This window comes from Apteryx mantelli, chromosome 1 (assembly GCF_036417845.1).
Source record: "Apteryx mantelli isolate bAptMan1 chromosome 1, bAptMan1.hap1, whole genome shotgun sequence".
NCBI classification, from domain to species: Eukaryota; Metazoa; Chordata; class Aves; order Apterygiformes; family Apterygidae; genus Apteryx; species Apteryx mantelli.
Window position 1 is genome coordinate 24,739,031 of NC_089978.1, and position 26,045 is coordinate 24,765,075.

Here is a 26,045-nt window from a genome sequence, read left to right on the forward strand (position 1 = left end):
TGAATGTGACAGTTTTGTGTTAGAGAAACATTTTTTGAGACATGAACAGAAGCAACTTTTTAGCTCCTTTAAAGGGAGGAGGGCAGGATATATGTCAGTCAGCCTGGTTGAATTTTGGAATTGGAACTCAGTAAATCATAGCAACAGGCGTGCACGGAAAAGGAAATTATGTGGAAACGAGTGACTTCAGTGTGGCACTTAGTTTTGACAAAGTTGTCTTTCCCTGTTAGCTTCCATATGGTGAAAGTCAGATGTATTAAAAAGTCTGAAGCTCTCATATATGTGCACAATGCTGTAAATCCAAACCTCTTGCAGACTGTCTGCCTGGCAGGCTTAGTAAGAATGCATAGTTTGTTTTCTTCTCCTGTTAATGGTTGCTCTTACCTTTCTGGAGCATTCCTCTTTTGGACTTAAGTTCCTTACGCCTGGATTCTTCTTGAAGATGATTTTGTATAAAAATAGTTTGACACTATTAAGACTGAAAACAAATAAGAAATAGCACTGATTTCTCTCTTCTTTTTTAAGAGATTCCCCCCCCCCCCCCCGACTTGGTAAGTTTCTGATACAGAAATAGCCTTCATTAAGACTGAATGCTTTTGAGTGTGGAAATGTTAATATTATAACACTCTAAAAATCTCTTACTGATTATGTGCAGGACTCATGAATAATTTTAAGATAGGAAGCATAACAGAGTCCATGCGTAATAAATGTGAATAAAATGAAAAAATCATGGAAGTGAGTGGTGAAGTGGAGGTTTTTACCTTATTCAAGTTACAGCTTACAGGCAGTGCCTTCAGCAAAGATCAGTGAGAAGTTTTGCGTTTTCAGAATCATGGTTCATGTAAAACGTACTTGCATCTTGAAGACTTGACTTTTGTAAAGGCTCATTTGATGTTGATAGAGTTGTTTGCACTGTGCTACTGGAATACTGAACAATACGTTCTGTTACAATCTGTTGTAATCTCCGGTGCACATACTGTATGATTTTATTGATCACATCGGGACTGATTTTCACCACAGTAGCCACCTATTCACATTCCAAGTCCAGTCGCTGAATGTTTAACTCTCCTAATTGAAGCACTAAAATACTGATGGCACACAAGTGCTTGCTTCCAAGTTTAAGCAATATGCTTTACTGTCTTTGATACCAGCCCAGATCTCAGTATCATATTTATCACCTGTTACGAAAGTCCATTGCCATTGCATTGAAATTGCTACAAAAATGTGAGTGTCAGAAGTAGACATTTATACTGTTCTCATCAATACCTGGAGAGCTTTTGTGCAAAACTGAAAGGTTTCCTTTAGGAAATAATGCAAGTGTCTAAATCACTTCCTCTTGTAAGGATCAGTGGGGATGTGTGTCAAGTGCTAAGAAAAGATGTGTAACGAGGACAATTTTCAAATATTTGTGAAAGGCTATTTAACTCCTTTTTGCTGCTTAGTCAGGAAAGGAACATGATGTATGAATAGTTTAACTACTGTGATCCAGAAATTTATTTTGATGTGTTCTTACCTAGTATAAAACTTCTTATATACTGATATTTATTACTAATATTTTGTACTTATTATTCCCGTTCTCTTCACAGTCAGAAATATAATTTTCTTGTGAAAAAGACACTGTATAGATACAATTTACTAAAGCAAATCTGTGGGCCCAGTGAAACATAAACTTTGATTTGGTCTTAGAGCATGCTGTGTGGAGTACTGAATGTCTAACTTTGATCATCCAGAGACCCACTGTAACCACTGAGATGCTTCTGTTTTGTATTTCTGTGAGAGTAGGTGGCTAATGTGACTGATAATTACCATAAGACCATTGCATTTTTCTGTGCAAGACAGCTGTTCTGCCAAAAATAATAAAATGCCACAACTACCTTGTTAACTGACTATCAGAAACTGGTTGCTCTAGCCAAATGATACGTATGCAAGCTACCAGACTCTGTATGTTCTCTACCTCTTCATACATCATTTGTCTTTGCACTTAACGTACTTGGGAATATCACAGCTGTTTTTTGGCATCTAGTAAGTAAATTCTGTTTAATGCAAGGAATTATCAGTGCTGCAGAAATGCTTGCATTTGGTGAGACAGAAGATAAAAACAGTATCTATAGAGACAGCTGATGAGTTGTTTGCTAAATACTATACAAAAAACAACAATTAAAGAAAAGTTAATGTCCAGAAGTCTGCTGTTTTGTAGGTTTTTGGTTTTTTTTTAACCTGTAATTTTGTTCTTATGGTTGGGGTAGTAGGATGAACATCCCTGATCTTGGGCAAGATTGTTAACATCGGTCTCCCAATATGTTCCTTTGTTTTGTAGTAAGGAAATCTTGTTGTTTCACTGGAGGCATCCCTCTTAGGTAAAGAATTCATCGTTCTTGACTGCTAACCTTTTATTATGAGTTATATTGTGTGTGTTGAAGTTTGTATCTTCAGCAGCATCAGACATGTGGCATCAAAATAGGGAAGGAGCACATCAGAAATACTTTCATTTAAGTCTTGAATAAGTTAATATGAGGTTTAGATTGTATGTACGTAGGTACATACATATATACACATAGTACTAGTACATATACCTGTACTATATACAGGTACCGAATAAAGTGTTGTGTCAGAGAAGACCAATGGTAATAGAAAGCTTGCCACAGCAGTGGAGCATAGACTAGGGAAATATTACATGTGGAAATAAAGGAGACAGCATGTCAGCTGACAATAGTATCTTGATTGAGCATGCCTGTTGAGAGGGCAACACCTGAAGATGATCTGTTTAGGTACCTAAATGGTTTTACAAAAACTTTTTCAAAGTTACTTTTCCAACAGCACAGGCTATTTTTTAGAATGTTTTTTCCCCACATAAAGTACTTTACAAAGTCTATTCATTCTTTTAGATGCTAGTACTGAAAGCTGAGACTTCTGGTGAAGTCAGTGGTAATATGAAAACTGCAGAACTTCAGGTCTGTGCAAGATATTGAGAAATTTTTGAATTGCTGTAGGTTTACAGTTCTGCCATACTAGATAACTCCCCAGCTTTTAATGATTTTTTTTCCTCTCCCTTTGTTCCTTATAAAGTTTACTCCAGAATATTGCTCTGTCTGTTTGAGAATGAGATGAAATGGCATTGAAGTATTACACAATAGACTTCTTATCTTGCCATCTGCCCCCAAAATACAGCTTGGCAGTGGAAAAATAAAAGCATAAAGAGCAAATCCAGTGACCAGTTTTGAGTCGTAGTCTGTGTCTGGACTACTAAGTTAAACATGCCTGGAAGATTTCCTAGACACTTAGGGCCAGCTGGCATGGAATAGGCTGTTTGTGCTGGTGTACGCTCACCCGCTAAAGCAGGGTGGCTGCATGCAAACCGTCAATTTGAAGGGATCTCTGGAAGCTTTTCACTGCTGAATAGTGCCTGAGAATTGCCCAGGAGACTCTTGGTTGATGTAGGCCAAAAGCACGCCAGGGAATATTTTAACAATTTACTGGTAGTCTCACTCGGTGACGGAGAACGCTTCCTGGCGCTGCTTAATATACTGGTAGAGATGTAGCATTGCTTCTCTTCTTACACCACTTTTTCCTCCAGTCAGGAGGCTGATCAAAGCAGATAATAAGTAGGAGTAAGGAGAGAAACTGCTGTATCAAAGCAGAGGTAGCTTTTAGACTAGCACTGCCTCACTTGGCCCGGGTTATTGTTAGCTGATATTCCTAGGGGGATGTAGGGGAAGCATGTGGGGCCTAGGGGAGCATATTGGGAAAGTTTCAAATGTCTTACTGGCTTACCAGAATCACGTGACTTTGCTGAAGGGTCCACTTCTTTTATTAAAAAAAAACCACTCAAATTCGTATTGCATTTGATGGATTTTCGGTTGGAAAAGTTTCATATTCTGATGATAGTGTATAATAAAGGGAGGAGTTATTTCAGAAGTACAGTGTGAAGGAATGTTTAAAGGAGATAAGTAATTGGCTTATCTAACATTTTGACAACATACAGGAAAAGAGCCATAGGTTTGGTAGAACCTCCCAAGTTAGAAGAAACTCAAGAAGATAGTTTCATTTTAGTATAGTGTCATTTTTTGTTTGCATTGTTCTCACGGGAAATGTTTTATTTTAGTAAACGTTTTTGTTAACTACAAACCAATATCTACTAGTGTATTTATTAAATGGGGAACGAGCACAGGTTTCATAGTCTCTTTCTGAAAAGAAATCTAAATATTGTCTCTACTGCCCTCATTTAGTCCTTTATAGCTGTATTTTATATGTACAATTCTGTCTCTTATTTTTGCAGAGGATGACAAATAGCAGCAGCTCCCCTAGCCTTCTCAGTGACAGTGCCAAGCAGTATGCAGGCCATGGTAAGAACTTTTACACTAATATGCTTCAAGGTATGTTTGGAAATTTAAGAAACTCCATTTGGTAAAACTTAAGGTAGTTAGTTTTTTCTCTGATTTGATTTGAGATGATAGAACTTTTCAAAACAGTAGTGTACTCTGCAATTACTTCTTTGTAATCCAAAGCCAAATCCAAAGTCTGTAGGTCTTGTCACTTCAAGTGAAATGCTAGTTGGGATATTTTCTATAAAGCACTGATAGCTTAAGCAACTGTTTATATTGCTCCACAATAGTATCCCTTTATATTGTGCTTTTAAAGTAAGTTATTGGGTGAAATGAATATACAATTTTATTATCTTAACTTGAAATATACACAGATTCTTTCCATCTTTTTTTACCTACAAAATGAGCTAAGTTTGTTCAGTTTTATCACTTCAAGTTTTACATTTTTTTTAAAGCCAAAGTTTCATAGTAGTCACAAATAATAAGAATAAGCTGTAGAAGTAGCTAATCGTTTTGGGGTGTACAGTTTTTGTGAAATTTATCACATAAATCAGAAATGTTAATTGATGTTAAGCTTTGTGCTGTCAGTAGTACTTTACCTCTTATAATTTTTTCCCTGTTAATGGGAAAATCATTTTCAACCAAACAAAATGTCTCTATAATGCAGGGCTACTTTTTTCTGCTGTTGTGAAGCTACTACTAATTAAAAAATAATAATAATCTATTTTGATGAATTCGGTGTCCGTAAGTTCATAGCTTGGTTTAGATCCCAACTTATCTGCAATATTGATGTCTAGGAGAAGATATACAGTAATACAGAAAAAATACATCACTGTGGAGAGTATACTGAACCTCTTAACGCACTTTTTAGAATTACTTTTCAGATTTTGACAGACACTGCAGATCAACTGTAGCTGTCAAACTGACTTCTTTAAAGAAGAGATTGCTACTCCTTTATGGCAAGGACATGCATTTAGAATATATTTTTGTTCTGAAAATTGTTGTGTAAATGATTTTTCTAGAACTCCATTTGCATGTCTGACCCTACAGCTAGTCCACTTACTTTTAAAATTATAAATTTAGTATGTTAGTATCTATTCCTATAAAATTAATTTTCTTTAAAGTCAACATTTGTGGTTTGGTTTTTTTTTCCTCCTAGTTAATTTACAGTAGGTTCTGTTATGAATTGTATTTCTTTTGTCACACTGAACAACTAGCTGTTCAAGGCAGTGGAGTTTTAAGTTTTAAATGCAATCAAAATTTGACTGTGACAGGACAGATAGTTATGATGATGCATGTAAAGGTGAGAAACCAGACTGACTTTTGGAAACGAGTTTAAAGTCTCTGTAAAGAATTAATGAGGTTCCACAGTTGTTGTCTCTGCTTCCCCCCCCCCCCTTCCCCCAAACCTGCTCTTCAGTTGTTGAATTACCCTTTTAAGGTGTATTGATTGGTGTCGAAGAAACTGTTTTACAAAAATATTGTTTGCAGGTGGCATTCATCTGGTAACTTATGATTTAGATATATTCAGTTTGGAGTTTCTCATTTAAGTTGCATCTACAGTCATTATACAGTTCTGGGTGCTTCAACGCTGGAAGGGATGTGAAGGGAGAAAGAAAAGCAATAAAAAGTTACTAATGAAATCTCAGACTTTTGCTGCCTTTAGTTCTGATTAATTTTGTGCGCGCCAGTTGACAATAGGACAGGTAAGATCCATATTATTGTTTGTAAGATTGTTACGTAGATTACTAATTTTGGGTAATTGGAGATGAAGGCTTTGAAACGTTAGATGTACGTTAATCAGTATCAACAGCAATTAAAAACTTATTAATTTCTGTTAATGAGCACCATTTCAATTGAGCAGTTGCATGGAATCTAATAAATGTTGTGTTTTTTAGCGGTTTGGTTGCTAAATCTAGTTTTGTCAAAAGGATATTTTTTCCATTCAGAAATAAACTAAAAAATGTAAGAGATTTTTAGTATTGGAAGTATATACTAACATGTTTTGCACTTTTTTTTTAAACAGATCCACTAACTTCACCAAATTCATCCTTGTTTAATGACTTTGCTGCCCTCAGCCTGTCTCAAAGGAGGAAGGTATGCAACAACTAAATCTTAAGTAATATATTTGTGTATTAGTTGACAAGGAAGAAGACCTGGAATAACTTGAACTGCTAGTAACATTAGAAGAATCATCCTTATTTCATCCATTTTTTTTTCCTGCTACACCAGATCAACCTGCTGCTGCTAGTAGGAAATAGTCCAAGCACTTGTAAAATGAAGTTTATAAGAATGCTTTGAATATGAACGTTAGGATGCCGTACACAGAATTTGAAAATAATGTTTTTTTTATTGTACCAAGACTTGTAGTTGGTTTATCTTGTGCCTTCATGGCGACAAGATTTTTGAATGCAATAAGAGTCACTCCCTCCATTTGTACATAATGCAGAGTAATTCTTACTGATCGAAATGCCTTTAGTTTAACAAAAACCTATAAAATTATCAGAAAATTGGGCTTTTGTTTTTTTTTCCCTTCTGATTTATACTGGGAAATCTTTCTTTTGCTGAGGGCTAGACAGCAACTTCAAATACTTTTGACTGGCCTGTGCCAACACAAGGCATGGTGTTTACAGACACATGCTGGAATACAAATGTCTGGTTACACCAGAGTTCCTTGTCATTTTTTGTGAACTGTGGCTTATCTAAAAAGGCATTAATCTTGTTCCAAACAGTTATCAGATTTTACTTTCACTGGGGAGTTTTATGTCTTATTTCCTTTATTAACCACATGATCCTGAACTTCCCTGTAATCAATAATGTATTGTCTTGCAAGCACATTACATCAGCATGCTTGTGACTTTTCATAGAGCTTTATTTGTGTGTTGGCAATTGTGAGCTTTGTGTATCATTCCTGCAGGTAAAGATTGAGCTTATAGATAATTACCATAGTTGGCCCATCAGACTAATGTTCCTTGAAATAAAATGCTATTGTAGAATGTTAACTTCCTAATATTATTTATCCAAATTATATCGAGTCTCTAAATTGCCCTTTTCCTTAATGCCAGCTATAATGCTCTGAAAGTTTGATGTAACTAACTATAAATAATATGTTGTTTACCCACTTACTGAAGACAGTAAGAAAGAAAATAAGCATACTTTCCTCTCTGACTCAGTCCATAAATACTAAATATATCTATGTATATGTGTATGTATGTGTTTAGGTATAAAAATGTATGTAACAAACACATGTACAAAAGAGAATGAGTTTTTGTACAAAAGTATGTCAGAGTCACCGCTGCCTCTAATACTAAAAATTAGATCAAAGTTAATCCAACAATACAAAACGGAGGCAAATTGCAAGTGTTTAAGAATGTAAAGCTCAAATAACTTTCAGAGTAATGTATAATTTTTTTCTTACTTGGTCCCTTTTTTCCACAAGAAAAAGAGTCAGCAAACAGCTACTTTCAAAAATAGTATCAAGAGAAACATTTATCTGTGGAAAAACTGATTCGCTTTTTTTTTTTAATTAATATTTCAGACATAAAAATTGGCATTAATTGAAAGAGGTTTCTGTTTTGCTTGACACATTAATAATTTAATGTTCATTGTGACTGTTATTTTGTAATGTATGTTTGTGCAGAAGGTTGTTAAACAATACAGTAACGGTGAGATTTTCATCTAATATGGCTTGAGCTGTCTAAAATCTAGACATCCAGGCTCCCTCTATAGTCGGTAGAGAGCGCTGAGCAGCTTAAAGAAGCATTCAGCTCACATTAAGAAAAGAAGAGTATGTAGGAAAAAGAATAAACCTGGCTGGTTTAAGTGGATAATACTTGATAAAGATATGAGAAATGAATCCCCCCTCTACTGTTACTTTCTGTTAGCTTTGGTCGCCAGACAACATTGCAAGTAGTCATGGATGTGGTTTCTTAATATTTTTAGGGTTTTTTTTGTTTTTTTTTTTTGGTAAATGTAATATTCCAATATAATAAGTAATTTTCTCAAAAGCACTAAATGGTTAAGTGCAAGATATTTAAAAGCTTTAGTGTGGGTGCCAACCCTCCCAATAAGTGGGTTTTGTATAGACCTTAGGGAATGTGACTTACCTGGCCAGTGTTTGATACCTGCTTTGACATAGATGGTAGCCTTCTAGATGTGCGTGTTTCTGTTCATTGACTCTAAAGGGAGCCTTGGTGACTAGCTCAAATGTAGGTGTTGCAACATCTACTATTTGAAAACAAACAAACAAACAAAAAAAACCTTTCCATTTTCTTGCTAAGAGCCCAGGGCTAAGGTTTTGTTTGTTCTGAACTAGCTGGCAAAACCAGCATTTCCTTCGTTTATCACTGACTTGGAGGACAGATATAATACGGTCTTGGTAAGTGAATAAAGAGTAATCATTTTGCTTTACAAATTAGAATTGTGATGTTTTAAGTATTTAGAACTATTTTTTGTTATTTGCAATTTTCTAAAAATTGGTTGCTTGTGTTATATAAAACCGGAAAAACATATATTATGGAGCTATCTTAAGCAAGGAAGTTAAGTTTATTAAACTTGATTGTCTCTGGATATTGCTGATCATGTTATCCTGGCAGCCCTTTAACAGAGGGCAAGCCATATGGACTTACCTATTTGTTAACAATACAATATTAAAGATAAGACTTATCATAATTCTGAATATCCTTGCTTTTTAATTAGCCAGACAGTTTTTGAAACTGGTTTGTGTGACTGGGCTATTTAAGTTACTTATGGATATTTTCATGTTTGAAAACATTGGTTACAGATTTTAAAAATGTTCAATCAATTATACTTTTTGCTTAAAATGTAATCATAGTCCTTTAATTTATATAAACATTCTAGAGGTTATTTTTTCTGTCTAGAAATTATTAAACACTGCATTTCAATTTTAGATTTCAGGAAAGCTAAGATTACTATTTAAAGACATTTTATAGGAATTCTTAAAGTGAAATCAAAGGAACTAAGTATTTCTGTAGATGGAGCCTTGGTGGAGGTTCTGTCAACTGTAAACCTCTCTGGATTTACTGTCCTGTTGTTGTAACTCCACATGCAGTAAGACAAGCAGCCTTAAAGTGAATTTCCTATAAGAGATTTTCGGGTAAGTATTAACCTACAATGCACAAGTAGGATTTGTGAAGCATGGAACAAAAGCTAGAGTTAGTAGTAGACTAACCTCTTTCCTGAGAATAATGTCGCACTCCTTTTTTTTCTTTTGTCCCCCCCCCCCCCAATACCTATTATATGTGTTAAAAATAGGGTGGCATTCTGAATTTGGATTTCTTGGGTTTTTTTCTTTTTTTTCCTAAATTGACTTTAGCCATCTTTAGCCATTATTTAGAAAAATGTTCCTTTATAAACCCTGAGATAATCTGGATGGAAAAGTCCTTGGATTCCTTTTGGTGGTTCTGATAAACAGGTCATAAAAATATGTGCAACATAACTGATGAGAGCCCATTGCCAAGGGGATGACAGCTTAATGCAATTTATATTTAAAAAAAATAAAATAAAATAATAACCTATGAAACTCTAGTTTAAATTTGTTTTGAGACTGTTGCCACCAATCCAGACTAAAGGGTACCACTACTTTTCACTAGTCAGCCTTACAGGACAGCTGAAAGCATTGCCCTTTTTTGGTTTTATTTTCTTTGTTCGTACCTTCAAGCCTCATTGAAACTGAACTCTTCTGAAAAGTTCCTGACATTGGTTTATTTCCATTTTTGAACTGTTTAGTCGCAGCTAGAGGAAGACTACTGTTAATCCACAGGTTGTAAGGGATGAACCGCTTAGCTGTAGCATGCAGAACTTCTAGTACAATTTTAATGCTGTTTGTACAGTTGTCTTCAGATATATTTCAAAGAATTATTTATTTTGTTTTGGAACTCCTTCCATTGGTCTTAGGTGGCTAGAAGCCAGGACTAAAAGATTCTAAACAGTATTAGAATGGAAGGTATAGGAGACGTTATTTGGAGTGACATTCACCCAGAAGAGGCTGTTGCTATTTGGTCCTCTCTCTGTAGACTTACAGCAAATGAGACTGGACAGCAGATCTCTTTAATCCAGATACTTTAATCAACAGTAATAAATGTGTGGAGAAAATCATTTTGAAACAAAAGATTGCCTGTAAGCCTGGTCAGTATAAATGTAAGCTTTTCTAATGACGACAAGGAGAGTTTCCCTGTTGAGTTGCAAGAAGACAATAATGCTAACTTCAGTTCCTGTAGAAACCAAATTCTTAAGACCTATCCTACTCCTAGGTTAAGTGTCCTGTGCTCCATCTAATTTTCTTACCTATTGGGAAGCTACATCTTTCTCAAACTTCCCATCTCCATCTCTGTCTTGTCACCTCTAATACCTGATCCTTATATTGTTCAGTGGTGTTCCTTGAAGACGGAAGTGTGAAGTGTTTGGCCTCTCTGTATTTACCTTTGGTGTAATGTGTGCTGAGACAGTCATCTCATGTTTAACAGTCTCCAGAATTTAACCCTCTCAGAAACATAAAGCATGTTCTGAGTAGTTGACAGGTCATTACTAAACACCACTTTGTGTCACTGTGTCATAAATTGTGGTTACACAGACTTTGTAATATACCTGGACTAAACTCATCTTTCAAACCTGAAATTTTCCTCCTGAGATATTCACCTCTACCACCATAATAAAACATTACAGTTTACAACGGATGCAAAAAAAGTTGTTGCAGGAATATAGAAAAACAGATTACCCTTGTAGAGAAAGTTAATAATGTTCACATGTAATATGAAGTTTACCTCTCAGTCTAGAATGTGATGCCATCTAATCTGTTTTACAGTTTTCTCTGAAACTGTTACTTAGTGGAATTGTTTATAGGTTGTGTTCTGTTGCTGTCTTAGTAATTACTACCTTATATATTTATTTTTTCATTTTTGAGTATGATGTGAGAGTGAATATTGTATTCACACTGAGTTTTGTGTATGGATTAGTGAGCACTGCGTGTTATATAGGAAGCCAAATTATTAAAGCACTTACTTTTAGAAATATGTACCATTTTTTATTAATGAGGAGTCATATTTTTGTTACTTATTTGAAGTAACAGAGTCAAATGATATAATTGCTTAGTGCAACACTTATCTTAGAATTCTGATTAAAAAAGACCTTTGCTTATTTTGTTTTTTACCTAAGTAGGTCAGACATATTTTATGACCTGTAGACATTTAAAAATTTTAAAGCATAATTTTTCAGTTAGCACTTGGTCTTTACCAGGTGTGGCTCACAAGCTGAAGCATTAACTACAAACATAACTTTAATGTACAAGATGTCTTTGGTTATATTTGGAGGCTTGATTCTTTGTATGACAAGGTATATGTAATCTGTAAGTAAGACTGACTTTCAATTAATTAATTGGAAGATTGGAAGATATTTCTTGAACTTGTATACACAGTTGTTCACGATGCTACCCAAATATTTAAATATTCAAATCAAAAAATTACTTCCAACCTTCAGAAGTTTAGATAAAGTAAATGAGTATTGTCAGCCTCTCTACCAAAAAGAGGTTGTAATGAAATGGGAAATGGAGAGAGTATCTTGATTAGCAAAAACCTAAACCGCTCAAGGGGTTTGTAGCTCTGCATTAGCCACAAGGTTTGAGAAATAATGAGAAGAGTTTCTCTTTTCGTATGATCGTTTTGCAAAACTATTAAGATGCTCCTAGCAACTATAATTAGGGTTATGGTGTAACATTTTCTAGAACTGATTACCAAATCCAGTTGTGCAGTTGTATTTACAACCAAGAATGCTTCTTAACTGATTGTGCCCGTAAATGGATGCTGCCCTGACTATTCTTTTCCTTTATGAACACATTGATATTCATACTGATAGCTGTTTGTTTCAAGAACTGTTTTATTCCTGCTAATCTGTTATGGCTTTTGGGTGAAGATAACGGTGATAGTAGCTGTTCTAAGGATGGGAGGAATGTTCTGGCTTAAGATAGAAGCTGACTTTTCAGAACTCCTTTATGAGCTCTAGCAAGTGAACTCTTGGCTTGTAGTTAGCTTTTAGTTCTCAAGAGATAATACACTGAATGTTTAACCTCTTCTTTCTTTGCCACTAATATCTGTTCAAAAACTGAAGTCTTACAAGTCAAAAATGTAACCTGAAAGCACATATAGTGATTAATTTTGTTATAAGTAGTGCAAGGAAACTAAGATATTGTACGCTCAGTCTTTTCTGTCTGCCATATTGTAATACTTACTTTTATCTGTTTATATGTACAGACACAGTCAACTCACTGTACAATAGATGAGCCCTAGTTAATGCTACTGTGCTGGCTTTTAGCTATGGTAATTTAAAGTAATGCCACTTAATTTAGCTTGTGATGGAGACGGCTAAAGATAACTCACATTTGCTTTGGTCCAAAAGCATGTATTTAGCCAGCTTCACTGTAGCTCAGATTATGCACAGTAGTTTAAGCCATAATAGCTTGCTCCAGTGTTTTAATGTTAAACTTAGCCCCTAAATTGGGAAGAGAAAGTGTGGCATTGCCCAGTGTGTGTTAGTTGCATTAGTTTTGTCCATGGAACAGCAGAAACTAGGGATGATAGCACTGATACTGGAGGAAGAAAATAGACAAGCTGCTAAACATGTTCTCAAAGTTCATGTTGAGTGAATGGGAAGCAAGTCATTAAGAAGCTGATTTGAGGAATAGTTGGTAGCATGGGCTAATTAAGTTACTCATCTGTAATAGTATTCTGATATGCCGATGTTACTCTGTAAGGCCCCTGTTGTTTTTACAGTGGATTTCTTTTGTCTCAAGCGTAATGTTTCTCAAACTTTTGGGGTTTGTCTTTCTTAATTCATACCTTCCCTCTAATCTTGCTAGCCAATAGCTTCGTACCATCACTTGCTGGCAGCAGCCTGGTTTGGCAGGGCAGTGGTTATAATTATTAGCTATGGTTGGCTCTTTTCACCCTGGGGAGCCAAGCTGTTGCTAGCAGTTAAAGGTAGTTAGCTTTTTCCCTGCCTCATGTAAACATTTGCAGCCAGTAATTACTACTGCTTCTCACTTCTCTGCCCTGGAGGAACTAAACTCTTCCAGTAATGCTTTGGAATCGCTTGGTTTTGTTGTTAGTGGGTTGTTGTTTTTTTTTCCTTTTTAAAATATTTAATTTTAATGATTGTAGTTTAACCTTATTTTTCATTCAAAATTGTTGTGATTTTTCTGACATTTCACAATTCAGTTGGAACTTGTAACCATCTTGGGAGTTGCAACCCAGTTTAAGAAATGCTTAGAGATTATGAAGTATTAAAATGTTTTAGTCACCTTCCTAAAAAATGCAGCTTGTTGAACTGTACCTTCATCTGTATGGCTGAACAAAGGTTTTTGTCCCATAAAAAGACTTTAGGGAAGGCTAAAACACAATTTTTGTAATCATCCAAGACACTTCTTAGGGTGCCAAGAAATTGGGTTTGTTCATCCAGGTTGAGTCATACCTGTGTAGTGTCCCCTAGGTAGACATGGTCGGTCATGAAATCATCAGTGAATGTTAACTTACTGCTTTTGTTTCAAGATGCACTGTTTTGTCTCTGGCATTATATTTGCTCTTCTGTTTAGAGGACAGGTATGTAGCGAAGTTGGTGTGCTTATTCAAACCGCTCAGTTTATTGGACAATTATGGATGTCTCCTTTGGCAGAAACCTTTTCCATGTCTTCTAGTCTGCTTAAACTCTCTATCTGAGTCAGATGCCTTTTTGCTCATGGAATATATGGAGTGTAATTTAGAATGGTTTCAGTGCAAATTAGTTGAGGTTTATTTCCAACTGTTAATATAGAATTGTCCATCTTTTAATGTCTTTTTTGTTTTAACAATGAAACCTTGGACTTGTAATCATTATTTATTATAAAACATTACCCAAATGAAAGAATCTTAATTTCATCTCCCCCACTCATGCTTTAGCGTTTTAGTTTGAGTGTTTTTTTTCCAGGAAGGCCATGAACTACAGGTATGTGAGTTCAAATTGGCTCTGTGTTGCTTTATGGCGTAGAATTGGCCATTGTTTCTCTCCCCCTCCACCCTCATCCCCATGCTGTGGTACCTCAGTAAAGCCTAAAATACACTTTCATTCTGCTGCCTGGAATCTGAATCTGTGTAAAGGAAACAGCCTCCCTCTCCATTGGCTCGGTTCCTCTTTTGTTTTAATTTTCCTTTTCAAAATATTTATAGATCACCTTTTGTTATGAAAGATCCAAAAAACCTTTTATGAATAGAAATGTGCTTTAACACTGAATTGTAGTCCAGTAATCTGAGGCAGACTGTGCCTGTGCACTTGGTAGGACATTGAGAGAGATGGAGAAGCGGCCAAGGAAATGGTGGTAGATCTCTTCGTTAAAGTATTATTTCCAATCCAGGCTAGGAAAATCACATACTGCGTTCAAGCCTTGCCCATAAAGTCCGACTAATGTTATTGTATATGTAAGGTGTCTCAGACATTATAGCTCTATAGTTTGTGAAATTAGAACCCCTTTGAATTACTAAGGTGGTAGGTCATCTAGCAGTTGAGTGACTCTCCATGTAAGCAACCAGTATTTAGCTTTACTGCGATCAGTTTGCACTTGAATTACAGGAGGACCTATCACACAGTTTACCAAGTTTCAATTGGTCCTGCAAAATTCATTCTTGTTCAGTGTACTGCAAACTGTTTATACTGAGCTTTGGGCAGTTTATTGCCTTTGTAATTCATAGTCAATGTTGGGATCCTCGTGTTTTTTGTTGTTTGTTTTTTGTTTTAGGCAAATGAGCTATTAATAATTCATATCAGTTTTAGTTCTTTCCAAAACCTTCAGTCTACAAGTTACCAGGGAAATAGATCAGGGAATCTGTTTTGTTTTGTTTTTGCAGCCATTTCGTGGTACTCTAGTTATGTTTTATGTTTGTGTGTGAATGGGGAATCTTCTCTTATTAGGTTTTTACTTTATTTCATGAGAACAATCTTTAAAATGCATATTAAGGTGTACATGTTATTTAGATTTCTAAAGTGCCAGAAGAAGTAGGTATCAATAAAGGTAAGTTAAGTTTTAATTAATGAAAAAGTGGTTTAAATCCAGATGATGATGCATTTTCACATCAAAAACCCAGGGTAAAGAAAAACAAACCAATCCCTGCAATTTGGTCTAATTTTTGCTATATTCCGCATAAAAAATCCTGATCTAAATAAGTATACTTGCTGTAATACTTACTTCAGTGGTATTTACTATGTAGGTAGGTACACATTGGTTTCAAAACATGGAAAACTTCCATTTGGAGAACTTCTGTGCTTTACCTGTTTGAAAGTCTTTAATAGTTAGTTTTTTTTTTTTTTTTTTTTCCCCCATGTGTTTTTTTAATTTAACATTCATATAATGCTTTTTAAATGGTTTGTTTTGTAGCATTCATTACCAACATAATAGGAATGTTGCTCCTATTGAGGTTCAGTGTCTCTTGCATGTTCACTACTTAAAGCATATTTTATTTTCTCAGGTTTGAGTCAGGTTCCTATGCATTTATCATGGTAATTCTTATCTGTCTTCACTTAAGACAGTAGCTGACGGTGTTTCAATATGAACTTGAACAGAAATGTTTTTTTCCTCACTGAGTTCTGCTGTAACTGGCTACTAAGTTCTATTTGATGTTTAAAATTTTCTTTACTGAATTCTCCAAAGTCTTCAGGAGATGAGTCTTGGCAAATTTTAACTTTAAAAGAAAAATACAAAAGCCGGTGTTAATGCCCTCTTTGGAAATCAAGAGAAGTGTTAGAGTTCAGTATTATGATGTGGTTGAAGGTATCTGTTAGCAAGAAGTATGGATAGAATTTTTTGAAGTTATTTTTTATTTTTACAGGATTCAAAAAAGAAAAAGTAAACACAATTTTGGTGGCTGACTCGTGTTGCAAAGTTTTGCTTACAATTAAGTAGTAGTCCCTGAAGTATATTTTCTTTTTTTTTCTTTTTCTTTTTTTTTTTTAAGTATTGTTAATTATAACCAAATAGTCGGGATTGAAAGGAAACAGTCTCAGATAAATTTTACTTGCAAATTGTTTCCTATTCCACCAATCCAGAAATCATATTGCAGAATAATACCTAATCTAGTGTAGTTTCAGATGAGGGTTGTTAGGAGCGGCCTGGTTTCTCTCCTTTTTTTTCGTAGCCCAGGAAGTATCGACTGGGGATGCTGGATGAGAGGATAGTTCCGGTGGGATCAAAAGCAAGAAAATCAAAGAACCCTATCGGCTGTCTGGCTGACAGGTGTAAAACGGGAGTACCCATCAATATGGTTTGGTGGAACAGAGTCACAGAAAACAATTTACAGGTAAAATTATTTTTTACTAGTCACTTTTTCAGTATTTTGGATGTTTTATTTAAAATTCTGGAAAATGTTAGAAGCAGTTACTCCAAATATGGGTTGAGATTGGATCAAATACTTATTCCATGAAACAGGCATAGTGGCCCTCAAGAAGAGTGAATCTGAGAAATGTTCTTTTCTCTTCACCCACCACTGTGCCATGTGCTCTACTACTTATGTTATAATCTGTGGAGGAGAAGCAACAATAATCATATTTTATAAGCAAAGAAACACAACCTCTTATGTTAATTTTCATGTAAGGAAGGTTTCTATTGGCAAAGCTAGTGATCTCTGCTGAAATGATTGACATTCAATGCAAAAAGTTCCCCTCAATAGGGAATTTGAAAATGTAACCATCACAAAGTGTAATTTCTTCACTTTTATGTTGGAATAGTTTACATTTCTCAACTTGTGCATATGTTACTTTACTGTCTTGTTTCTGAATTTACTTTGATTCCTTAGGAGGAGAGATGCAGCTGGATTTGAGCAAATCTCATACCAAAGTAGCAGGTTATCTTTGGGATGATAATGAAGGATAATTCTTGTCTGGGAGGAATCCACTCAATGGGAATTCAAACTATATGTCCCTCAAGATAGGGTTTAGATGGAAATTATAATAACGGCTGTAACTACAACACTGCTACTGTTATTATTTTGCACTTATGTGGTGCTTTTGCTTTTTCAGAGATCTTTACTTTAGTCTTTGTGATGTTTATGTTCTTCGTTTTGACATTTTAAAGTGATTGAAATGGGTAAATCAATGATATCCTTATAACTAAAGTTGTCACCTTAGTTTTCTTTCAGTTTGCTTAATTTCTACTACATAAGGGGCAGAGCGAAACTCATACCAGAGCCTTGTCATACCTGTGCTAGTTCTGCATTACTGAATGTTTGGACATCTTTGTCATTGAAATTGGAGTCACAGGCGATATGATGCAGGCAAACTGGTGTTACATTGCGTAGTGTCACTAAGGCTTAAGTTTATTTCAGCCCTTGTGCTGCTGGGATAGCAACAAAACCACTGGTGGGAGTAAGATGAAGGAAAAAATAAAGGAAACATTGGTGGACCAGGACCAGGCAAGGTTGCAGAGGAGTAGCTGGAGTTAGTGAAGCACATTTCTCTCAAGTGAAAAAGGACCGAAGGCCTGAAGACTTACTGCATTGTATCTAATGGGAGTGCAGAACTTAACTAGTAGACAGTTGCTCTGAGAAGAGAGAAATTAGGGAATCAGTTTTCAAATTTTAAGTGGATGCTGAAGGGCAGGAAAAGCCCTGTTTGTTCTCATGTTCTTCATTGTTGTCTCTTACATTCTGTGTCACAGAAAGGTTTGTCTTTGATCTACTCTGCTTAATAGTAAAGCAGAAAAATTCAGTGTTTCTGGAAACTGGAAAGCCAATAGCCTGAGACTTGGAGCTTCTGACCAGGAGCAGTTATCTTTTCAGTACCTGTGCCCCCTAAATTTGTGTTAAAATTGGGGCAAAGGAAAGCTTGAAGTCTCCTAGTTTCCTGAAGTAGAAGTGGCCATGGCTTTGGGATCTGCTGCAGAAAGTGTGGCCTTTGAAGGGCAAAGGAATGTTTTTGCACAATTGCAAGTTCTTTTGTTGTGCCAGAATTTTAACTACGTAATTGAGTTAAAAAATCTTCTGTTGTACACAGTTTATTACACAATATAATTATGTAGTGTCCCATGAAGACATGGGATTTTTAAAAAGTGTATGTATGCATGTCTGGTGGGGAAAAAAGAACAGAAAGCTGTTCCAGCCATAGAAAGTACAATTGAAGACAAGGCGGGGGGATTGCAGAGAAATAGTGGAGTTGGGCAAGAATGAACAAAGAAAGGCATAAAAACAGGCTGTAGGTCAGATCGTGAGGACATATGAAGTTCTATATAGATGAGAGACTGAATTTTAGCTGAACAACTTCATTCTAATCACTGTAAATCTTTGCATGCTAGTGTGAATATCTAAGTTACTGCTAAAACAAAGGTTGAGAACTGTTAAAAATTAGAAATGTTAATTGTAAAAGCACAAAAAGCAGCTATAGTTACTGGGGAGGTTTGGCACATGAAACTATTTAAAAACCTGTAGTTTGATACTGAGATTTCAGATTGACTTTGTTTTTCTACTTTAGGTATGTAATCCACAGATAACATTGGCCTCTTCATTTTTTGAAAAACAGGCTGTTTAGGGATGTTTTGCAGGTGTGAATATAGGTTATACTAACTAAATTTAGGCTGATGGTGAGTACTAAGCAATAATAAGTAGAACAGTTGCATTATGATGAGAGTACATCTGTTTGAGAGCATTTTTTTCCTTTGTTTGAAGATGAGAAAACAGTATTACATCTCAAAATTGCTGAAGGCTTGCAATGTTGTCTTTAAGTCTTGGTATAGGTGTTCAAGTTCATGTGTTTATTTGAATGCCTGCTCTTCCGGATCTATGATTTAGAATGTGGGAAAGACACTGTATTTCATGGCACAATGTTAAGCGCCATCTTTAAAGGCTTAGAGATTTTTGTCAGAAAAGTGGCTGTTTTATGAAACAAGGTAATTCATGAGGTATCTTATAAAACAATATAACCATTTCTCATGCATGGTTATGAACAGATCTGTTTACTTTAAATACTTTGTCAAGCTTACGTGATTACTACAGAGCTATGTAAAGTGAACTGAGTTCTATTCTGGGTTGTATGTTTAAAAAACAACAACAAAAAAACCTAAGTTTTTTTTTCTTCAGTTGTATGTCCTACTCTATATTAGGAAACATCCTGGGCTACTACAGCACCATACGATTCATATTTTAATATCAAATGCTGGTTCTGCTTAAAATAATAGGAATAGATACAACTTTAGAGATCAGCTCTTGAGCACCATGAATAACTGATTTTTTGTTACTTGACTAAAAAATTCTTAGTGAATTTCTTTCTCAAATGTTTTGCATCAAGAAGATGGATTTTTAGAAACGATTCAGTTTTTATAATACTTTGAAATATTTTGCTAAAGAAACATTGAAATATTCTGAGGCTTTTACAAGTTTACTTTTAAGTGACATCTACTTGCCAAATTTAACAAAACTTTGCTAATAGTTTTGTCTGAGCCTTTGTCCTGATGAAGAAAATCTTCAGCCAAGAAATTTTACCCAGTTCTAATGAATTTGCCTATAACTCCTCTGAAAGAGCACTAGAGTAGTTCAGCTAATAAAGTTGATATTCAAATGAAATTTATAGAGCTTATAATGGTATGTGTAATGTGGTGACTTGTCACAGTAATTGAGATAAAGAAGCATTTTGCCCAAATTCACTAGTGGAAGGGGAAGAGATTTGTTTTAAAGTCCTTAGCAACCTCCAGTGTCTGATGGGCTGCTCTGACATCCCAGAATGTATCCTTCTCTGATGTCATGGTTATCATGGAATCCAAGTGGAACGGAGAGATGGCTCTTGCCATTTATGTAATGTGAACTTCATTATATGGCGTATCTGACCATTAAATACTTGCATGTTTTTGGATGAATAAGAGACATTCTGAAAACTATGCCAAATAATTAAAGTAGACTGGCAGAGAACTGGCTTGAGTATAGTTTAGTGGTGGTGTTCTGTGACCATTACAGGATTATGCAATTCGGGGTGTCAGAACAGATCAGCATGAATTTGGAGGTGAAGGAGAACATAAAAAGAGGACAAAAAGGCTTGTTTCCAGTTTTTAGCATGGTAAGTACATTAGCACATTCTTCTGAAATAAAATGAAATCTGTCTTTAGGTAGCTGGCTTTGACTGGGCTTTGGTAGAACATGTAACTAGAACTAATACAAATAAGGAGTATTCTAGCCGCAGAAATGGAGGTTGTGGCTTTGCCGCTGCTGTGCAGTTCTGTTTGTGGTGAGGTACTGAACTGGAAGTAAGAGACGGAAGGCCAGTTTCCACAGTACTACTGTGGGCTCCCTGCCTGACTTTCAAAAGCCTGCCTAATATTTGTGTCTTAGTTCCCTATCTGTACTATAGAATACTTCTGTACTTCAGGGCATGTTGAGGATTAATTCACAAAAGTACTGGAGTGTTGGGCATTTATCATTAAGGAGGGTAGAGAAAAATCCTAAGTATTGCAATAGATATCTGATGAAACGGGAATTTTCATCTCATTTCCGGATACAAAAAACCTTTAACATATACAACTCCTCAATATACAGTACATAAGTATTGCTTGTTGCTCTACAGCTCTCCAACAATGGCCTTTGTCCATAGAGATCCATACCTTTTTATTCTAGGCCGGTTGCTTTAAGTTCTTTCTTTACCTTCATCTGCAACTTCCTTTAAGGAGTTTTTAGTTCCTTCTGTGGTACCCACAATGGATCTGTTTATGTTTTAACTTTATTCCCTTTTATATGTTTAAAAGCATGAAAGTCACCAGGTAGATGAGCCTTGTGCTTAATGGTGACATTGAGCTATTTTATAGTTTCCTCCTCTCTTAGACCTTTTGTGGTTTCATCTTTATTATCTGTATCATGTTTGAATTTAAGTCTGAATTTAGTCTAAATTTGTATGTGTTTTATAACATACTTTGCATTCTCTTACATACAGAAGTAGTACAGAACTTTTATTTGTGTATAGAGTTGAATGGACTGGATTTGATGGGTTTTGTTTGAAAGTTTCATTGTAAAACTGACTGAAAAGAGGTTCTTGTGCCTTTAAGACAGCTCAAATATAAAGAATCTGAAAATAAATTGATTTTTGGTGAAATTTGTTCATGGAATCATTCTGATTAAGAATGCATGATGCGGATATTAGTTCAGCTAGTGCCTGTTGGGGGGTGTGGGATGTGTTCTCCCCCTGCCCTGGTTTAGTATGACAGTATTTTTGGAATATACCAGAAGAAGGGGGATGAGATTTAAATTGGCCAAGCTAAGAGGAAAAAGGAATGATGGCAGTTTTAGCAAATGTATGTATTTGAAGTTACTTTATTTTAGGGTGTTTTTTTAGTAAAATGTAATATAGCTGACAGAGCTAGGTTTGTTTAATGCAGCTTGTAGAAAACATGTAAATTAAAATGCTTTGGAATCATTTTGTATGTGCCTCTTTAAAGATTTCTAGAAATAATAAGGACATCTGCAGTTGAAACTGAAAATAGTCGCTGGATTTTTGATTTTTATTTGGATTTTAAGAGTTGCATTCATTTCTTCACTTTTTAACATCATAGAATAAATACTTAAAGAACACAGAATGAATAATGCAATACTATCTCCTTTCATTTCTCAAAACGTTCGATGAATGGTGGTGTTTTGTTTTGTTTTTTTGTGTTTTAAGATTAAATCTGAATTGGTTAAATTTTCAGCCTAGTCTAGTGTAAAGGAGTTACTTTACTCTGAGATGAAGAATTAATGATCAATTAAGGGAAACTTGTCTATTTTGAAACTGTGCTGTAAGAAATTGGAGCACAATATAGAATGAAGATGATGTTTCTTCCTAATTAGATACAGATTTCAACCTCAAATATTTTTACTCAACTCTCTGTTTAGGGAGTTTGATAAGATTCTACACAGAAAACTAAATGGTACAGTTTAAGAAATAGTGATCTTTTATACTGAGATTTTTTTCAAGCTTACCACTGACTCAAACACTGACAGCTTGCCACTGTTAAGAGCCTGGCTTCCTAATTTTGTCATATTTGTATACTCACAGAATATGTGAGTACAGAATATGTTGTCTGCAATGTTTGAAGAACAATGAAAAGATCAGCACTAAAGAACTAATAGTTGATATTCCATTCCCTCACTTATTTGAGGTGGGAAGAGTCTACATGCTATGGATGTGTTTGGGATATGTTTTGTATTATTTCTATTGAAAGAAGCATATGCAGAAAAATTAGTATTGTGGTTCAGATTAAAATACTTCTGGAGATGTTCTAAGAACTGCAACCTCACATAAATGTAATACATATTTATATGTTCCCTATGGTGTAAAATTTTCTGACAAAGCATTAGCTGAGTTTGGAGCTCAGATATATTTCTGATTTTAGAAGACAGCTTGAATGTTGAGAAGAATCTTTTAAAAATTGGAACCAAAATTTAAATCTTTTTTTGACAAATGGAGAAGGTCTTGGCTTATAACTTGATGTTTGTAACGTCACAGAGAAGTAAAACAGGCTTTTATAATAAAGGGGCTAGTTATGCAAATCAAAGCTATTTACCCATAAAAAGTGCTTACATCAAAGTTGCATAGAAACAACTCACCATCTTTTCAGTTTTGATTCTGATCCTGTCAGAATTGTGATACAAAAATGAATGAAAACTGAATTTCCTTTGGGCTCATGACCTAACTTGCTATTCATAACTCTACAGCATAACAGCAAACTGCCTTAGCACTTTTCTAGGTTAGGATCTCTTACTTCGATAAACTGAAACTTTGACTGGTTAAAGTGGAGTTCTCAAGCAATTTCATTTAAAAATGATGACTGATTGGGTCTCTAAACAGTCACTTACCTAAGTGGTCTATTAACATTTTGCAGAATGTCTTTAGAGATTAAAAGCAGTCCTGTTCTGTAGGCACTGATTGAATCAATTATTAAGTGAGACATGTTTAGCCAGAATGGTGTGGGTGGGATTTGGGGAGCTCCCTACTGTGCCATTTAAGGCTGAGGATATCTTGCAGAAGGTGGTCTTTCTTTCCAGTTGCATATTCCAAATTTTTTGCCATCTCCTGCTCTTGTCTCCTAGTTGACCAGTATTTAGATGTGGTAGCTCTTTGGATGTGCCATAGCTACATTTAAGGGTGGAGAACTTAGATCTCATGTTGTTGTTTGAAATGTTGAGGTTTTGATAAGATTCTACAAATACTTTGTCCCTTGCTCTCCTATTTGTTTTGTTTGAATTTTCAGCTGTATCACTACTTGGGCAAATTTCATTCAACTCTCTACTACCCCTTTCATTTTCTCCAGTTTCATTGCAGAACTGGCCAAATTGTTTCATGCCAGATTTTAGCCAGAGAAGCACATTCCCTCTAACAGTTATTCCTGTACCTAAAGTTCAGATAGATCAAAAATGTTACCTTTTGAGTTTAAATGTGTTAGTAAGCGGTTTTTAGTCTGTGTAATGCAACTTCCTATTTAGTGCCTTAACTAAATGTGTTGAATCATTTTAGGTTGCTTATGAACTTTTAACCATCTAAGTCCAAGTGTTTTAATTCACCAGTCTGCATATTTGGTTGTCACACTTCTTTAATGTTCAGACGTGCACATATAGAGTGACTAATATGTGACATAATAATGTAGTTAGAACTTACTATGTGGTTTAAGGTGGAATATAGTGTTTCATTCCTGATCTATTACAGGCTACGTTATATTCTTACTATTTGCTTTTAAACACGAGCATCATCTTTAATTTTACAACTTTGAGTCCTCTTTCCTTTCTAATACTTTGAAGTACATTAATATTAATGATATCTGGCTGAAGTCTCCAAATAAAAATGTTAAAAACAAATTCATGCAGAAAAAGAGTACTTTTCAAATACTTTTTCTTCACTGTCTAAATTAGTGTTTTATAATCGCAATTCTTTAATATGAGACTAATTTAACATATCTGATGTTATTTTGCTCATATTGGTGGAAATCTACGTAATTTAACTTACAGTTGTTTTTTATTTCAAACCTGCCTAAAACCAAAGTCATCCAATACGATTTGCTTTAAAAACATCATGGATTATCTTAACAGCATCTTTTGCCTATTCAAAGTTTTGGTACTAACTTTTCATTTTACATCTTTTGTTTAGACAGGTTTGAGATGTACTCTTGATGCAACTTAATAAACTTAACAATGAATACATAATAATCTTCAAGCTCTTTAGTGTGTTCATGTACTAATCAGCTTTATTTCTTGGCTTAATTTCATATTTCTTCCACTAATAATGTCTCTTGCAACTGGCTGTCCATTAATCAGCTTTTTGCCCTTTGAGCTCCAATTAGGATTTTCTTTTTCTATAGAAAAGAAAAACCGTTGCACAGGCTTGAAGAGAAATTCAGTCAGTTGTAATGTATTTTATATGCTAGTAAATAGGAAATGTTTGATAGTCACTTTGCTGCTATTTGTTTCTGTGGTACTAAATTAAAACTTGTCATTAAAGGTTCTAGGTAGATGGAGTATTTCATTAAAACAGAAGCTAACCTCACAAAAAAGGGACATACAGGACCATCTGAAAGAGAGGCAGAGATGACCCTTCGTTAGTAGAAATGTTTTTTGCTGCTTTGAACCTGCTACTTAGTTTGAGATGACTTCTCTAAAATCACATAGCAACAGTCTGTGCAGCAGTGGCAAGGCTTCCTCGCTGTCAAGTCTATTCTCCAAATGTCAATATAATATAATAGATGCTCACGAGAAGCCTTTTGCAAAGTGTTTGTATGAATTCATACCTCAGCTGTTCATATGGAAAGCTTGCTAATACTATATTTCGGATGTAAGCTAGAGAGAAACATTTAAATATGTTTGTGCAGATCAGCTTCCCATATCTGCTGTTCTTGTCAACAAGCCGTACATAACTTAAATTATTCCCCTTGCCCTCAGTAGGCTTGCCTAGAAAATATTTTTTACCAAATAGGTATTGTCCCTATCTTCACACTTAAAATAAACATTTAATTTACATTTGTTTTTAAACAGACACCAAATCCTACTGCAAGTGAATTTATTCCTAAAGGAGGATCAACCTCCAGGCTGAGTAATGTATCCCAGTCAAATATGTCTGCCTTCTCTCAAGCCCTGTTCTCTCACCCCTCCATGGGAAGTCCTGCTACTGCTGGGCTAGCACCAGGTAAGTTGAGAATAATGTTTTGCAGTAAATTTGCTTCTTTTAATTTATAGTTACATTAAACATAATCCTGTAGAGCTAGTGATCAGGCTAATCATGTATAAATCTAGACACTTATATTCTTGAAGAGTTTCTTAAAATTAAGAGCTAAAATAGGAAAAGTGTAGTAACTTGGGTTTTGTTTTTTAGTAGTATGGAAATCACACTGCAGGCCATGAAATCTATTCAGCCACCACAGCACTGAAGTTAACTGAAGCTGACTTACCGTGCTTCTTGGGGGTAAAAGAAGTGTTGAATTACTACATGCTTACTGTGCTCTGTGCTGCCCTTGCTACAGCAGTGCCTGAAGTAGATTTAAACTAGCTGTGGTCCAGAAATAAAGTGCATTCTAAAAAAAATATGCTCTATGCTCTGATTACAGTATGTTTGTCCGTTCTTTTGATTTATTTCAAGAGTATGTAATCTAGATGCGATTATTTTCAGTGTTAATGAGCATATATTAAAAAATATTGATAATAACCAAGAAAGAAGACAAGCTTATCCTAAAATTATTTGCATTGCAAAGTATTCATT

The 26,045-nt window shown here is 35.2% G+C and overlaps 1 protein-coding gene across 1 annotated transcript in view; it reads left to right on the forward strand.

Moving 5' to 3' along the window:
• The window catches only part of PAN3 (poly(A) specific ribonuclease subunit PAN3), an 82,592-nt gene that overhangs the window by 20,335 nt on the left and 36,212 nt on the right, over positions 1 to 26,045 (forward strand). The window contains 5 exon segments of the mRNA XM_067290787.1: positions 4,277 to 4,343; positions 6,349 to 6,419; positions 8,638 to 8,700; positions 16,493 to 16,654; positions 25,325 to 25,475. Coding sequence (XP_067146888.1) covers positions 4,277 to 4,343; positions 6,349 to 6,419; positions 8,638 to 8,700; positions 16,493 to 16,654; positions 25,325 to 25,475 — 514 coding nt within the window.